At 40.2% G+C, this 14,079-nt stretch overlaps 1 protein-coding gene across 6 annotated transcripts in view; it reads right to left on the bottom strand.

Moving 5' to 3' along the window:
- Lrba (LPS responsive beige-like anchor protein) overlaps positions 1-14,079 on the bottom strand; it is a 561,457-nt gene that overhangs the window by 43,130 nt on the left and 504,248 nt on the right. For all 6 annotated transcript variants that reach the window (XM_027392996.2, XM_027392995.2, XM_027392998.1 and 3 more), the window contains one exon: positions 2,848-2,937. In XM_027392996.2, coding sequence (XP_027248797.1) covers positions 2,848-2,937 — 90 coding nt within the window. The remainder of the gene's footprint in view (positions 1-2,847; positions 2,938-14,079) is intronic.

Consider the following 14,079-nt stretch of genomic DNA (forward strand, 5'->3'; position numbering starts at 1 on the left):
CCATAATTAGAGGGAGCCATTATAGGTCCAAGGAGAGATCTGGCACTAGGGAGATTTCCAGAGATCTACAAGGATGACACAAACTGACAATCCAGGCAATGATAGAGAGGATAACCTAAACGCCCTTCCCCTAAAATGAGATTGATGACTACTTTTTATGCCATCCTAGAGCCCTCATCCAGTGGCTGATGGAAGCAGAGGCAGACACCCACAGATAATCACTGAACTGAACTCTGGAACCTATTTGCAGAGAGGGAGGAATGAAGATCGAAGGGGTCAGTACCAGGGTGGTGAAACCCACACAAACAGCTGGCCTGAACAAGGGGGAAGCACATGGACCCCAGACTACTATCTGGGAGGCCAGTATAGGACTGATCCAGACCCCTGAACATGGATGTCAATGAGGAGGCCTCTCCACTCTAGGGGGCCCCTGGTAGTGCATTAGTATTTTTCCCTGGTGTAAGAAGGGACTTTGAGAGCCCATCCCACTGTCTCAGCTTGGACACATGGGGGAGGGCCTAGGCCCGGCCTAGGATGATGTGGTGGACTTTGGGGAGCTCCCGTTGAGGGCCCTACCCTGCCTGGGGAATGGAGGGTGGATGGGGTGGGGGGTAGGTCGGGGGAGGGGAGGAAGAGTAGGGGTGAGGGGAGGGAGAAGGGATTGATATGTGAAACAATCCCTTCCTAATTTGAACTAATTAAAAAAAAAAGGCCTTCTACCCTACAGATTGTGTCTAGGAGCCAATATAATAATCTTTTGCCACAAGGAAGAAATGGTACATGGACCCAAGAACCGAGGCTGTGCAGTGACCCTGGAGCATGTCAATGGAGCAGTAGAAGGGTTTCTATGAAACATCACTCCACAGCCTAAGTCCCATCCTTAAACTATTACCAACACTAACTCATTAATGTAAATGTAAATGTAAATAATGTAAATAATTCTTTCTGTGTTCATACATCATCTTTCATTGTTCTCGCTAAAAATGCATTCTGCGTGTTTCTTTCTGTGTACTACAGTCAGCCTTGCTGTTCATTTACATCTGATTTCGCTGGTTTACATACACTAGAGAAATAGTGATAAAAATAATTTTTTAAATGTAGTTTCTTATGGCTGAGTCACATTACTATAGGAAAAAAGGAAAACCCCTGGAGGAAGAAAAAGGGCTCTAAGAGGAAAAAAAGAAAAAGACACAGAAAAAAGGGAGGAGAGAGAAAAATGAGAGGCCAGCCAGCAGGGCATCACCCCTGTCTCAGGCCCTCCTGCATGTTCACCTCTGTCTCAGGCCCTCCTGCATGTTCATCTTTCCTTCCTACCATCTGTCACAATGCTGCCATCTCTGTGACACAGCATGGAACTTGGATTTATTATAAGTTGTTCATAAGATTAATGCATATAGACTTTATATTCTCTAGTCTAAATCTAGAAAAGTAATGGGTAAACTGTTTTATGAAAGATAATGCAAGAAAAAATACCAATAGTTTTAAAAAATATTTTCATCATATTATTTGCTGCTCAAGTCCTGATTCTAGGCTGGCTTTTGACTTGTTTTGACCAATGCAATTTGGCATATATGATGTATGATCTCAAAGCAAGGCTCAAGAAGCCTCGTTAGCTACTGATCTACCATGGGAGTAACCCATCCTGTCTAAGGATTAAAACCCATACAGGCCACTCCCAGTGGTGACTTAGTGAACCAGTATGGAAAGTATGTAAGACATGTTCATCAATGTCTGAATCACAAGAAACAATCAACCACTGCTTTAAGCTATCTAGGTTTGTGTATGCCAAATACCATTCATTCCTTTCTCTCAAGTTCTGATCTTTAGTGAACCTATACATCAGAATAATTTTAAAATTCTGAAACTAGAAAATACAGAGGAATGTTAAGAATAAACATAATAGCAAAACAGTATCAAAGCCTTTAATCCCAGCACTCTGGAAGCAGAGGCAGGCAGATCTCTGTGAGTTCAAGGCCAGCCTGGTCTACGGAGCAAGTTCCAGGACAGCCTCCAAAGCTACAGAGAAAAACTAAAGTTTTCCTGTCTAGAAAAACTAAAAGAAAGAAACAGGGTCAAACTAAAAAAACAGTTAAAATTTTACACATGGAGTCTGATGGGGAATATACTGTGTATGTTTATCTTAATGATTGTTAAATAAAATACTGTTTGGCCAATGAGATAGCAAGTTAGGACTAGGAGTCAAAGAGGATTCTGGGAAATGAAGTAGAGAAATGGTGATCCAGGCAGGAAGTGACATAGCAAGGAGACTCATATTTAAAGAAGGAGAAACAGGAAGCGTCTCTCTCTTTCCCCCTCCGCTTCTGCTCCAGCGGCACAAGGTGATCCACCGGCAAGGAGGGACGCTGATAAGGTGTCCGATAAGATAAGCCTTATAAAATATATAGATTTATGGTAATTGAGACTGAGCTAACAGATGAGGAATCCTAGTCATTGGCCAAGCAGCTTTGAACCTAACACAAGTTTCTGTGTTTTCATTTGGGCCTAACTTGGGCGGGCAGCTGGTGTAAAGCTCACACGTGGCGGTGGGGCTCTGGCGGCTTTTGGCAGAAAGATTTATCGTAACAGGAGTCCTACAGTGAAGAGACACAACAATTGTGGCCCTTTGGATCTTGCAACAGAAACCATGAGCTGATGAAATACAGCACTGGAGCTGTTTATTTTCTCCAGACTCCAGGGAAGAATGTGTTTGCTGGCTGTGAGCAGGCCGACACTGTATAGCAAGGGTAGTCCACGTATGATAGAGAACCTCATGCATGGGGAGAGACTGGTGCAGACAGCAGGTATGAGCTGAAGAAGAGTCCAGAGAAGACTGGAAACAGCACTCACCGCTTGCATGGCTGAACCTCGGGGAGGATGGGGCTCTATGAGCAGTTGAGACGGTGTCTGTCCAAAACTTCGGATTTGAGCTTCAACAGCCTGAAAGGGGCACAGACAAGTCTGAGGGTTAAGAGGAGCTAATTGCAGGCCCAAGAACAACTGCCACCCAAAATATTACTTCATACTTGTTTCTAGTTTCATGTTGAAAAATCAACCCACGTTTCTACAGGGGATGTAGGCACCTGGCCAGGGCACTGAGAGCAAGGTCACCCTGCAGTACAGTGGAAGTTTCTATAAAACTACAATCTTTCTCATCTTTCTGAGTGACATGAAGCAGAGAGAAGCTATTATAATAAGAAAGATCCCTTTTTGCTTCATTACTGCCTTCTTGCCTTTCATTTTCTACTTGGCCAACGAATAGCTTTTCTTTTACAGATAGCTAGACAAACTGTTGCTGCTTTGAATCTAGTCTCCATTTCATCCTGGGAAGTAGAAAGGAAGGTGAAAGAAAACCAATCCTATTACAGCACTTATGAAAATGGCCTGACACTGTGTTACTTTTGCCACAGGAATACCATTATTGTTGACAGTCTCTTTGAGGATCAGGGGCTAAATAACAAAGTCAAAGCCATATGCTGTGTCCCAGCATGAGACAGTGCAGCCAGGACCAACTAAGCAGAACAGCATGTGTGTGTGCCCTTTTGGGAAGGTGTGTGTGTGTGTGTGTGTGTGTGTGTGTGTGTGTGTGTGTGTGTGTGTGTGTGTGTGTTGCAAAACATGCCCTATTAAGTTCTTATTGTGCACTTGGCACAGATGGTCACTTCCTAGACCCCTCAACATGGAAGAAGACTCCTGCCCAGAAGACCCAGAGCTATAGTTATCTAATGACTTTGTTAACTTGTTTATATGTATGTCTTCTCCCATGAAAAAGAGTACCCATGAAAGGAGGGCCTGTCTCTGACCTGGGTCTCTAACACTCAAGGACTTGTGATGAGAAAGGAAGTCAGAATATACAGGGTCCTTGGACACTGGCAAAGCGGTCCAATCTTAACTCCAAGACTAAAAAATAGAGAAAAATCCTTCAACTTCATAAAAATATGTTCACCTTGTAAATGTTGCAATTGTAATCCCTAAGAGAGTAGGTTTTCAATTTCTGTATGCTCTATAGGACCTTCATACTGTAAAACACTTAACAGATCACAAACAAGGAAATATAACCATTATCCAATACTAATTTCGAACTTTAATATGTTGAGGAGAACTCTAATGGTCTTTACAAGCACCTTGTAGAAACAATGAAAGCATTTATTTATACACTCAGTAATCAGGAAATGCACAAAATATATAATTTCATTAAGTCCGTCTCTCCCTCCCTCCCTCCCTCCCTCCTTCCCTCCCTCCCTCCCTCCCTCCCTCCCTCCCTCCCTCCCTCCCTCCCTCCCTCCTTCCTTCCTTCCTTCCTTCCTTCTTACAGGGTCTCACTAAGCAGTCCAGGCTGTCCTTGAACCATGGGTATGTACCATACAACCTGACCCTCTGCTTAGGTCTTACTGTTTCTTCCCTTTAAGAATATATTCCTGGGGTGGAGAAATGGCTCAGAGTTTAAGAGCACTGGCTGCTCTTCCAAAGCACCTGGGTTCAATTCCTAGTACCCACATGGCAGCTCAAAACTGTCTGCAATTCCAGTTCCAGGGGACTTGACATCCTCACACAGACATACATGTAGGCAAAACACCAATGCACATAAAATATAAACAAATAAACAAACAAATCAATAATATATTCCTGGTATAGGAGGAAGAGTGAATGTTGCTAGAAAGTTGAACAATAATTTGAAACAATCTGTCTAGTGAGTGAAGGTAAGCTTTAAAACCTTCAGAGGATGCAGACAATGTGAAAGAACCTCTGTGAGAACTAAGTGGGCCAGCCAGGTCAATGATCAAATTCTGTAGTCACAACATCCGCAGACTATGTAATCTAATGTTTCCTAGCCCAAATTTAAATGTTCTTACCTATAAACTAACAATAATAGGTTAAGTGATGTTTGTATAAATACCAGGGCAAAGTGCTTTGCACAAATTGGATTCTCAATATGGAGCCAATAATCCCTGGGGGCAGCTAACTACTACTTATTTGGAATTTATTTTCCCCAGGAACTTTTCTAAGTCACTTTAAATTTTATCATTACATTATTGTATTCATTTTATTGGTAAGGAAACAAAAAGGGATCCTTGATATCTTGCTTAAGGTAATTAAATGGCATAGCTGAAGTTTGCACCTGAGCGGTTTTCCTTTCTAGGTCAACCTGTCAATCCTTTAGCACTCTTGTCTCATCTATTAGGCATGCTATAATGTATTAGGATGAGGCTGAGCATAAGAAAACCACAAGGTTACAGATGAAAGGTAAGTATAAAATTTATTAATTATCTTTATTTGTCATCACCATCATTTCAACAAACAAACTGTATTTAGGTACAGTAATAGGACAGCATAATGAGGCAAGGGCTGGTTTTGGTGTGTCCAACTTCTTGATATTTTGACAGGACCTGGTCACCTACAAAGTTCACACTAAAAAACCACATCATCAAATTACCAAGAAAAGAAAAAATTTGAAAAAAATACTCCTCATTTGTGTGTGTGTGTGTATGTGTGTGTGTGAAAGAGAGAGACAGAAGGAGAGCGAGCACGTTGCTTCAGTGCTCTGAACTTACCACCAGCGGTCTGACTTTGGGCAAATAGATTAATCTCTGTTACTCTTCTAGAAAACAATCACAGTACCTTGCTCACATAACTATTTGGAACATTAACAATCACAGTACCTTGCTCACATAACTATTTGGAACATTAACAGATGATATGTATGAAGCTCAGAATTGTATTCAGCATATCCATGCTATAAAGCACTAAATCAAATGCTGTTGTTACTAAGTTTGGGATTCAATGTGGTCATTCAATACAGCTGAAACAGGGAAGGAAGAAATACTTTGGGTCTTTGTGAAGGCCCATAATGGTGGCTGGCATTCTAGAAAACTGAAATATGGCTTGGATTTTGAAGTGTATTTTTGGGCTAAGAGTCCACAGACAGAGCAATATCTTCAGATGCTTAGAGAGCAGTCAGAAAGCTAAGCTCAGCACCTTAATCCTGTAGATGCTATGTGACAGAAACAAAGGATGAATGTGAAAATTGAGTAACAGTAAAGCAATGAACAGAGTAGGGGCTTCTGTTGCCTACAGCCAATTTGACAGGAGAAAGATAGTAACTTTTGTCAAACTCATGGAATCTGTAGTCCACTATGTAAAAGAAAGCCTGAGCCTGGCTTGGAGATGAGAAATGGGGGTGTTGATTTGGGTGCTATTCATTCCAAAGAGAAACTGGAGTCACCTGCTTTGGTTTTGCTGTCTTGTGTGTGTGCTCTCTCCCTCTCTTTCCCTCTCTCTCTGAAAAGAAATCTTACATGAAACTTCAGTTTATAGAAAACAGCACAGGGGGTGAGGCTCAGGGCTCTGGACCATGGATTGAAACACTCACTGGTTAAACTCTAGAAAGAATGCACGAGAAACATACACAAAGGGACCCAGAGCTAAACTAGGAGGAGTGGTTATACTTGAGAATCTGTCCAAATAGGAAGGAAGAAGGCAGAGAGGGCACAGGCATAGGTGGGTAGGTGGGAAAGTAGTGGACAGAAACATGGAAGAACATCTCCACAAGAGCATGACTATGATGGGTAAGTTGACTGTCAATTTTACAGGATCTAAAGTCTTCTAGGAGGCAAGCTTCTTGGAACACCAGTGAGAAACTGTTTGATGATTAGGTTATCTTTTAGGCATGCCTGTGAAGGATTCCCCTGATTGGGTTAATGAAGTGGGAACACTGACTAAAGTGAGCTGCATCCTTCCCTGGCTTGGGTCCTGGCTGCATAAAAGGAGAAAGTGAGATGAACACAAACATTCCTAACTCAAAGCTTCTTAACTGTAAATGTAATATCTCAATGTCCTGCTACCATGCCTTCCCCACCAGGATGGACTATACCCTTGAACTGTGCACCAAAGTGAACTCTTTCTCCTTAGCTGCTTTTATTAAGGCACTTTATCACAGGGACAGGAAAAGCAACTAAGACAATGGCTAAATAATGTTGTGACCACAGACATACTAAATCACCATGACCCAATACCATATATATCTTTACTACAGGCAGAATTTCATATATCTGGCTTAATACAACACATACTGTCTTTCACTTGATACCATTTCAAAATAAAAAAGGATATGGAGTTCATGGGTGGAACACATGCTATGGTGTTTTGAAAGAAAATGGCCCCCAAAGGGAGTGACACTATTAGGAGGTGTGGCCTTGTTGGAGGAAGTGTGTCACTGTGGAGGCGGGCTTGGGGTCTCTTTTGCTCAAGCCTCCTTCTTGTTTCCTACAAGATGTAGCATTTTCAGCTATTTCTCCAGCACCACATCTGCCTGCACACCATGCTTCCTACCATGATGATAATGGACTGAACCTCTGAAAATGTAAGCGAGCTGCCCCATTTAAATGTTTTCTTTATAAGAGTTGCTGTGGTTATGATGTCTTTTCACAGCAATACAAAACCCTAAGACAGAAGTTGGTACTAGGGACTGGGGTATTGCCTGACCATATGTTTGTTTAGAGGACTTTGGTAATTTGGGTTATGAAAGCAGTAGAATGCTTAATGAGCCATACTAGTAGGAGCATGGAAGACAGAGATGCTGAATGTGATCTGATGAACTGTGGAGGGCTATCTCAAGAGGTTTCAGAGGAAAAGATTTTTAGTATGTTACCTAGAGTTAGTTCTTGTGATATTTTGGTGATGAAAGCAGCTGCCTTTTTAATTTTTAATTTTTAATTTTTTTTGCCTTTGACCAGAGAGTCTTCCTTAGGCTAAAGTGAAGAATTTTGGATTAATTCTTTTGGCAGAGGAAATCTCAAAACAGCCTAGTATAGACTCTGTCGTGTGTTTTTTAGTGGTAACTCTACTGAAGACTTATAATGAGAAGGAGCAAGCTGAGAAAGGTAAAATATGAAATATAAATTTTGAGGAGAAAAACAACACAAGGAAATGAAATAGAGCTAAACTGTTCATGAAGATAAGCAAATTAATAAATGGAATACAGGGAGTGGTGGTGTCTCTTCACAACAATAAAAATCCTAACTAAGACACATGCTTAGCATGCCTGAGGCTCTGGGAATATTCCTAGCACCTTCCATACAGTGAAAATAAATCAAAACAAAAGCAGGAAAAGATATGGCTGATAAGAGAACTTTTAAAAAATTCATTTTTTTCTTTTAATCATTTCAGAAAGTTTTTGTTTTGTTTTACTTTTAAGATGGTCCCAAAAGGCAGTCTAGGCTACCATTCGAGTCATGATCTTCCTGTCTCTGCCTCTGAATTGCTGGGATTACAGATGAGCACCACATTTCCTGGCTCTTAAACATCCACATTGACAGAACCAGTACACTACTGACCACTCTGAGAAAATGCTTGTGGGATGGTCACTCTTTGGTAAGTCATTATAGAAATGCACCTCTCCATGTGTTTGTGAGGGTACTTTCAGAAAGGCTCAAAAGAGCCCACAAACCTCACCATGAATGTGCATAGAACCATTCTGTGGTTTCAGGCTTTGACTGAATAGAAAGTAGAAAAGGAGGAAGGGAGCTGAACACCAGCATTCATCTCTCTCTCCTTCCTGACTACAGATAAAGTGTGGCCAGCTGCTTTATAGTCCTGCCTCCACAATAGACCACACGCTCAAAACTTAAACCAAACAGACCTTTCTTTCAAGTTGTTTTTGTTAGGCATTTGCCACAGCAGTGAGAAAAGTAAGCAACATAAGCTGTTTTAAGTGGCATTATATAGTGTGGTTATCCCATCGATAACAGAATAATAATAGGTTAAACAACAGTCAGTTTCTTTCCAAGCCCTCAAGGTATCTAAAGAGACTATAGCATTCTTAGACCCAAATGCTTTACTTCTTGACTAATCTTGAGTTAGTCAAAAGGTGAAAAAAGTAGGAAGGGTCTTCTCAAGTGCAGCAGTAACTGAGAACACTTTCATGACTATGATCACAGGATGCATAGTCACATCCTGTGTCTGCCAACAAGTGGAGACTCTCCGGATTATTTTAAAATTCACCTGCCATTTTCATTCATAACTACCACTGTTGTGGCTATTTGTGTTGGTAACAGCTGTTTCTTCACTCTCTTCTGCAGCTTCATTGGTTTTACATTATATCTGTTCTCTTCCTTATTCTTGATCTTTTGCTAACTTCATTCCCACATACAAATACAAATTAACTCATCACTTCAAATTCCCTTCTTGTGTATGCCAATGTTCTCAACTGAGTCTTCCTCTTTTAGAAAGGATTTCTATTAGGCTTAAAATTTTACTGTTGTTTGAAACATCTCCAAATACAAACCCAGTGGGTTGTGCACTTATGGAGTGCTCCACTCATGCCTTTGTTTGCTACACACTTTGTGCACATTTGAAGCCTAAAATAAACATGCTAAGATCTGGAAAAGTTAATTTTATTCTTGCATTCCTCAGTCTGGTGATTGTATGTTCAGAATCTCAGAACATTTTAAATGGTACCCTTTCTCTTTGACATAAAATCAGTTGTAAGGTTCTCTCACTTCTTTTCTGAACCTGAGTCCCTATAATTTTAATCACTGGGTATTGTGATGGTCTCTTTACTTGGTGCCTTCTAAACTCCTCTTTGTGCAATATTTCTGTGGCCAATGTTGTCAGGGGGTCCCAGTGCTTAACAGATGAAGGCATAAAGCTAAGCAGTGAAGGCTTTCTTACTGCTCGCTCAGATGGCTGACTAGAGCATATTCCTGATCTGGTCTTCCCAGAAATAGTAACGCTCACAGAGTGGATCCTCTGCCTCTTCAGTCATTGAAGGGACCAGAGTATCAAGTGTTTCTCTGATGCATAGCAGAGAGAATAGTGTCTCATGTACAGTGCTTATGAAAGGACTTACAAAAGGATTTCTTGAGTGCTATTTACAGCAAGCTAGCTCAGGGACTAGATGACTTGTCTATGGTTCTGTGTGAACAAAGCCAGACTTGAGAAATGAAGACAATTCTTTTTTTTTTTAGATTTATTTATTTATTGAGGCATGTTTTCTCTGTGTGACATCCCTGGCTATACTAGAACTTGCTTTGTAGACTAAGCTGGCTTCAAACTCATAGAGATTCACCTGCCTCTGCCCTACAAATGCTGGGATTAAAGGTGTGCACCACCACACCCATATGTGTGTGTGTGTGTGTGTGTGTGTGTGTGTGTGTGTGTGTGTGTGTGTGTGTGTGTAGGTTTTTAGAGACAGGTTTTCTCTGTATAGCTTTGTAGAACAGGCTGGCCTCAAACTTACAGAGATACACTTGCCTCTGCCTCCCCAGTGCTGAGATTAAAGGCATGCGCCACCACCACTTGACATTCTTTTTTGTGTGTATACATTTGTGTAAGTGTATGCTCCGTGTGTGTGCATGCACACGTGTACACATTCTCTCTCTCAGAGTTTCAGCTGAAGTTATGGGCAGTTGTGAGAATTGAACCCTGGTCTTCTAAAAGAGAAACATGTGTTCTTAAACACTGGGCCATCTCCCTAGCCCTGAGGATTGTTCTTGATGAGGGCAATATGGGAACATGGTGGAAGATGGGGAGCATTAAGTGAAGATGTGTGTCTGCTACCATGGAGACTAACTGGGTCTCCCTGGGCAGTGCTGTAACACATCACTGAGGCAGTAATTCCAGCCCCAAATCCCTCGAGGGACATGACAATGCTCTAGTGTCTCACTACAGCAGTGACTGTTAAGGTACAGTGAGAATTCATGGAGGGCTATTACGTGTGATCTGAAAAGGTCCCTTGGGAAAGCCTGTTTACAGTTCTCTTTCATGTTTCCATGCAACCTTTGGCATAGAGCAACAGACAATGCAGGAAATGTGGGGGTATAACTGAAGTTGGAAATCATAGGGCATATGCAGACATTTAGACATGCATGAAGTTCAGCAAAATGAGTTGGTAACAGGATAACTTAACAATATCAAACACGTAGCCTGTTTTTAATGAACTCCTCTCTAACTGCAGAGCTTTACTTTCAAGGATTTTTTTCTCAAAATTTGTTATGTAAAATTCTTATTTTGATATAGGGCAATGAATCTTAATTTACCTGTTAACCAACTTCAATGAAAATGACATCTTTGGCCTGAGATTATCTCAGAGTTAGTCTAGATAGATCTACTGGATTAGATAGAGCCACTGAAAAAATAAGACAATATTCTTATCTAGTAGAAATTTAAAATTTTATCTTTAATATAAGACTATACAGAAAATGAAAACACACCACAATTTCCAAAATTCTAAGCACTATCTGGCAGCCCTCATGCTTTTCTGAGAGGTCGACACATCTTAACTTGCAAGATGTTCAGTTTTCAAGTGGCAACTTTGATGATGTGACTTCCTAACTGAAACCCTCCTGTCTACACTCCTGATGACTAACTAATGTCAGAGTCCAGGGCCAGACATGCAGATCATGTAATTAGATCTCAGCATTCATGTATTAGATAAGTGATGTAGGGACTTTTCAACTTTGGTGTCTTAATTTCCTCATCAAAACCTGTAATAACAGTTCTGGGTACTTTATTGTGATGCTCTGAGGATTAAGTGAGATATTGTAAGTACTTAGAATGGTATTAGGTGTAGTGAGTCATCCACAAGCATGTGGTGTTATTCAGCAAATATATAAAGGACTTAACATAATGTCCAGTTGGGGCTTAATCAAAAACTTCCTGCTTAAGAGAAACAGTAAAACAGTGGTTTGGATCCTTCCAGCATTCTCTCACAACCGCTAAACCTGTGTCATATGCCTTTAAATCCTTACAAATTTTCTGCGTTTTTTTTTTTTTTTTCCTTTTCCTCTCTCTGTGAGTTCCCGTCTTTATTCTGCAAGTCTTGCTCAGGCTGCTCTGGCTTTTGTGACATCTTTTTTTTGTCCCTATTTGGACTAGCTGTGCCCCTGCCTGATTGCTCCTGGGGCAATGTAACTAAACCTGTTTACTACAAATTTATCTAATGTACTAATTATTGAATGATTCTCAATTTATTTTTCTGTCTTAATGCTTACACCATAAGTCTTCTTAAGAATACAGACTGCCAAGTATTTCTAGGTTTCTGGGGCTTGTATATAGTAGGTGAGGAGTAAATATTTACCAAGTGAATAGCTACAGAAATTGCCTTAATTCAGCAGAGATACAGCTAAAAGATATACCATAACCAGTGCACAGCAGCTTGGTATTGAGCAAAACATTCAGTTAAACATTTTTGCTAGAAGTTTGGGTTATTACATAATATTCTTGTTGATTATTTCTGTAAATAGTTTGGTATTACTTTCTGTAATAAAATCTGAACCCACCAAGCAGCATTTTAGATGTTGAAATATAAAATAAAAAGATTATGAAATACCTCAAGACATTCCAGTAAGGTTACATATTTATATTTTATAAACAGCACCTCAAGTATTACTTGGAGACCTTATTAATGGATCTCCAAATGGACATGTAATGAAGCCATGTTTAACAAGCTGCTCACTCAAATTGTATTTGTGCCAACTACTGCATACTTGAGTGATTTTACAGCTATATATAAAGGAGATTATATATATATATATTATATATATATATATATATATATACATACATACATACACACACACACACACACACACACACACACTCGGAGACAAGAACGGTAGGGATATTTTAACTTAGTAACAATGCATTTGGCTTTTGCTTAAGAATATCTCAGCCTCTGAACTAAGCTTTTTAATTTAACTAAGAGAACAAGTTAACTCAGCACAACATAGCAACCAACAATAAATGTACAGTTTTATTTTAAGGTGGGGGTTAGGACAGTAATAACATGAACATATGGTTGCAGTTAATATGTATGTCCCCATTTAAAGCACACAATGCTGACATTGTGTTTTATGCCCTATTTTTGCATCTAAAAGCACTTTATAAAATTAGAAAAGTGCAATAGAAACTAATTTGTTTAAAAGCTGCCTTCATCAGTATGTGTAAATTTTCTGACTTTACCAAAGCTAGGCCCTGGGAAATTGTTGGGTTCTAGTTTACCTTGCCATCAAGGAATGTTTCACAGGACACCATACTTTATTTTTTTTCTTCTCAGTACAACAGAGTCACACTACAGCCAGCTGGTATGATCCACGGCATTCCACTACTTAAGCAAAGTTCCTGTTTTTCCTCCCCTTATCTGACTCAAACAGTGAAGAGGCTGTGGCTCTCATTGCATCTGACTGGCTAGCTGATACCTCAGTACCCTCCAGAGCCACTGCTGAAAATTTAGCTTTGATATTCCATGAATATAACCAAGTGCCAATGGAGTCATTACATATTTAACTTTGCATTTCTTCTTCCTTCCTTCCTTAGTTCCTTCCTTAGTTCCTTCCTTCCGTCCTTCCTTTTGGTTTTTCGAGACAGGGTTTCTCTGTATTGCTTTGGAGGTTGTCCTGGCACTCGCTCTGTAGACCAGGCTGGCCTTGAACTCACAGAGATCCTCCTGTCTTTGCCTCCCGAGTGCTGGGATTAAAGGCGTGTGCCACCAACGCCTGGCTGCATTTCTTAAATGCAATGACAAAAAAATCCCAATAGCATCAAGTGCAAAGGCCATAGAAAGTATCACACAAAAAAAGAGATGAAAATCCCCAAGGGGGAAACTGTCTACATAATACACATGGCTTTATTTAGATAATATTTCTAGCTGGTTAAAAAACAGACAGAGTGTCAGTTAAAAGCATTTACCAACTAGAGCAACCCCTGCCTCCACTGCTTAACTTAAGGAAAGAAACACAGTCACTTTTTAGTAGCCAGTACAATAAGTTCACAGAATTAAAGCATGAAAGGCTGGGATGTAGCTCAGTGGAAGAGAGCTTGCTTAGCATGTGAAGACCTGAGTTTGAGCCCCAGAATTGAAAAATAAAACAATGAAAATTTTAAAATGGTAGTTAAAGCCTAACTCAAAGTAAATTCTAAGTGACCCAGAAATACACTGCTAATAACAAACAGAATTAAAACTCCATAGAGTATAATTGTTACAAGCAAAAGCAGCCTTTCAGGGGGGATATGTAATTTTTTTTAAATGAGGCTACAATAGGACATAGAATAGTTAATGTGTAAGTAATACACATAAAGGAGGGA

Source organism: Cricetulus griseus (genome assembly GCF_003668045.3).
Source record: "Cricetulus griseus strain 17A/GY chromosome 1 unlocalized genomic scaffold, alternate assembly CriGri-PICRH-1.0 chr1_0, whole genome shotgun sequence".
Classification (NCBI taxonomy): Eukaryota; Metazoa; Chordata; class Mammalia; order Rodentia; family Cricetidae; genus Cricetulus; species Cricetulus griseus.